Consider the following 4182-nt stretch of genomic DNA (forward strand, 5'->3'; position numbering starts at 1 on the left):
ACTTATGTGTGTGTCTCTCGCTCTCTGTATACAGACATTTAAGTTTCACATATTCGGAAATACTCTTCTTAAAAGCATGAGGTGCCCTCCACAAATAGCATTATTTTGTGTGATATAGAATGCTCAACATATGTGTATCTGTATGTGGAATAGAATGGAGTGTTCACAAAATGCATGTTACACACATTCATTATCACAGGTACCTGCATACAAGAAGCAGGTTTTATAGGGCTATTTCTTTCATATTTGTGGGGATGACAACAATTTCTCCCACATACCGGTGCCTTGTATCTATCTATCTATCTATCTATCTATCTATCTATCTATCTATCTATCTATCTATCTACTTATCTTTCTATACATCCTTATCTATTAATAATGGCAAGAATTTAGTAAGTTCATAATACATAGTAGGCATATGTGTTGTGTGCTCATGTGCTTACAGTGTATGTGTGTGTTTTTTGTGTATGCATATATGTGCCCATAGGTGTGCTCTAATATCATACATTTCCTGCTTTCTAAATGGAATTCACAAAAATATACACAATTATGCACAACAACAAGATTGTAGCAAATACAGAAGTACCAAGATCATGACACACGTATGCCAACAGTGGCACATAAACCCCTGTCTGCTGCTGTGGAAGCCATTATTCAAGGCTTATGCATATCATACTATTACGCAGATCATAAGAAAAGTATCTTCATAAGGTCAGCTGAAACAAACACATATCTATAAACTTATCACTTAACATTTGCTATATTCGCTGTGTTACAATCTTTTGTTCTCAGTTTTAACATGCGTTTATGAATGACATTTAATACAGTATATGGTGTACACGGTGCTGGAAGCAAGAAATGCGTCTTTTTTACTCTAGGAAGTAAACATTTAAACAACATTGAAACACAAAGTATACAAACAAAGGAAGACATTACCCAGCAAGATGCAGAAACAGGAAATGCACACCAACCGCAAATAAATGACCCAGCAGTATAACAAAGCAGCATCACAGGAGCATACAAGATTCACACACAAAAAAAAGTCTCCAAACCAGCCAAAAAAGTGAGACTCAGCCAAGTGACATTTGTAAAGGGTTACACACTGACAAGCATCCCTCTCTTCTAGGTGTATGTGTGCAGATCGAGGACACATCTGGAAAAAGATGCATGGATATTTCCTCTTATTTGATTCATTTGTTTTCGTAAACTTGACTTTGGTTTTATAAATTCAATGTCCAGAAACAGAAAACACACGATTAAAAAAAATAAAACAAGTTATCTTGTAAAAAAAAAAGAAGAAAAGAAATGAAACAATAAAACCCCCCACAATTTCCTCTACTCAAGTGAGAAACACAAGGAAAAGTGCTGTAACTGCGCCTTTGTATAAACAGGTTTCAAAGCTTTTAGATCTCCCCCAGACATAAACATGGCTTGTAGTCTTACTACTGTGTTTACAACAGATATGGCTGCCTTCAATGTGCTGCAATACCAATTACTTTAGTGCAGCAATATAGCAATAAAAGCGGCAATCTGCGAAATCCTTCTATGAAAAAAGGCTTCTATTGCTCCTAGAAGGGACAGTGCTATATTTGAAAATGCATTAACACCAACTGAAAGTTTTCCTTTAACATAAATACAAAATGAATTGCAAAACTACTTTTTCTGTTATAGTACTAGTTTACTAGAGAGCTTTTTGGTCCATTTTAGCCCTTTAGCCCACCTCCTCAGAATGTGAATTTGTAGATATTCACAAACTTAAATGTATGTATGTATGTATGTATGTATGTATGTATGTATGTATTATTTATTTATTTGTATGTGTATAGGGTCCTAAAGCATCATTTGATTTGTATATATATGTTTATATGTTATGTTATATTATGTGTGTGGGTGTGTATGTGACCTCTTCTTTTTAAACACATTTTCAAATACAAATATATATACACAGTGAAGGGACTTAATAAATCCCCATCACAGTAAACACACAGCAATTCAAAAAATACATAAAACAAGAAGAGAACATCATGAATGCTATTTCGTTCTCAACATGACCAAGAATGAACACAGCAAATGTAGCAAACAATTATTGCCAGCTAATACTCATGGTGAATAAAATCAGTCATATTTAACATTTTCAGTGTATTTTTTCCAACGCTCAGAATCAAGTTTTTAACCACATTTACCGGTGTATTTCAGTGTTAGAAAATATGATCGATCGGATAGATATAGATCATATATATATATGATAGGATAGATAGGATAGATAGAATAGATATAGATAGAATGATGGAAAGACACATAGAACAAGACACACAGATAGTAAACAGGTTAAAGGGAATCATAGATGGAGAATAGATAGATAGATAGATAGATAGATAGATAGATAGATAGATAGATAGATACATAGATACATAGATACATAGATAGATACATAGACAGACAGACAGATAGACCAGATTGTCTGGATCTGTTGCTCTGCTTATAAAAGTTTCCAATTTCTGAGCGTCACCTGTCTACCTTGGTGTCAATGGATGTTGGTGGCTGCAGTGTTAACATGCGGCAATATGACCGTAAAGTTTAGCGTCGCCCGGTACGGCACCAGCACATGCAGGAGGGCAGAAGGTCCCTTACCTTTCGCTTCGTTGTCAGAGTTGTCAGTACTGGTGTCAGTGTTCTTTGCCAGCTCCTTGTCTGCCTCGGGTGCTGCTAGCTTGGCAGCTGGGAGGCTCTTCTCTGTTTTGATTTCATTAGCAGTGGCATTGGCGGGGTTGGTGCTAAGGTTGGTGGCTAAGCTCTGGTTATCCGTCTTTGTGTTTTCGGGGAAGCCCACCTTGCCCCCAGCTGGTTGCTGCTGCTCTAGAATCTCACTTCTTGGGTTCAGACTCGTCCTGTTGTCAAAAGTTGTCTCAAACTCGGCTGCATTGTGGTTCTTCTCCATGGGGTAGCCTTGGCTGGCTCGGTAATAGCTGGGCACAGGAACCTCATGGTCACCGGATCGAGAGTCGGGCATCTGGTTTGGGTAGAGAGCAGTCTCTGTGGCATTTTTTGCCCTTTTATCAGCACTGTACATACAGCAAACATTTTCCTCCTTCACGTTGGTAGGGAAAGAGCAGGAGGAGAGCTGTCTTGCAACAGGTTGCTCAATCCTGTAAGTATTTTTGGGGTCACACCAATTGTCCAGTTGAGATAGGTAAGATGGGTAAGAGCTGAGAGACAAGCTGGGATTATTCACCTCGTCTCTTTTGGAAAGAGACGGGACAATGCCACAGTTTCTCATCATCCCACAGCTGTAATCGTTCCCAGACTGCATATACATCCCTTGGTTGGAGGAATAATTCTCTCCTCTGCAGCTACCGGCCAACGAGTCCATCAAAAACGAGTTAGGAGTCACATTGCTGGGACATGACATTTTCAGAGAGGGTTTTTAAAGAGGAATACTACAGCCAGAGGCTGACATCTTTTTTTTAGGGAAAAATATCAGCACCATAATTATCCACGCATTGGCCCCACCACGTGACTACCAGGCCAATGAGGATTGAAAATGGCCTTGGTGATTCAGACGCAGGTGACGTCACAGGGGTCAAGTTGTCGGGGAAGAGGAAAATGAACGTGGAGCAAGAGCGCCATCTATCCGATTTTGGGAGGTATGGAATCGGGGGACCTTCAAGTTGAACAAAGGAGAACGCTTCGGTTTGTTTACCAATGAGCCAACGCAAGTCCAGGGAGAAGAGGACAGATCATGAGGTAACGTTGAAATATTAAAAAAAGGTTTCTTCATATAGGGAACAAAAACCTTCAATGCATCTCACAATTACATCAGACATAGTTTTACTTTATTCTCCTGTCCAATCCTGGCGAAAAAACACAGCACAACGTCCTTTCTGCCAGCATTCACTGGTGTGACGCGATAACTTCTATTTTTCCTTAAACTGTACCTATACCATACCTTGACTAAGCTTCCTTTTTCCACACATGTTTTATTTTACACGTACGCAATCAAAACACCAAAAAAATAAATGAAAATTTGCCACCTAGATCACTTTATTGGTCAAAATATACATGCACAAGCTAATGTAAATCCCAGGGACCCTCCCCTGACTTCATTATATTCTGTATGAAATTAGCATAAAAAGTAGACACAAGAAAACTTATTTCTTTCAGTTATCCTTTCTCTATTTCCGC

The 4182-nt window shown here is 38.7% G+C and overlaps 1 protein-coding gene across 1 annotated transcript in view; it reads right to left on the bottom strand.

The window, feature by feature from the left end:
* HOXC10 (homeobox C10) overlaps positions 1-3503 on the bottom strand; it is a 4573-nt gene extending 1070 nt beyond the window's left edge. Inside the window, exon 1 of the mRNA XM_018568808.1 lies at positions 2632-3503. Within this exon, the coding sequence (XP_018424310.1) occupies positions 2632-3409 (778 nt within the window). The 5' untranslated portion in view covers positions 3410-3503. The remainder of the gene's footprint in view (positions 1-2631) is intronic.
* Positions 3504-4182: the final 679 nt, after the last annotated feature.

This window comes from Nanorana parkeri, unplaced genomic scaffold (assembly GCF_000935625.1).
Source record: "Nanorana parkeri isolate BGI_ZX_2015 unplaced genomic scaffold, ASM93562v1 scaffold33, whole genome shotgun sequence".
NCBI classification, from domain to species: Eukaryota; Metazoa; Chordata; class Amphibia; order Anura; family Dicroglossidae; genus Nanorana; species Nanorana parkeri.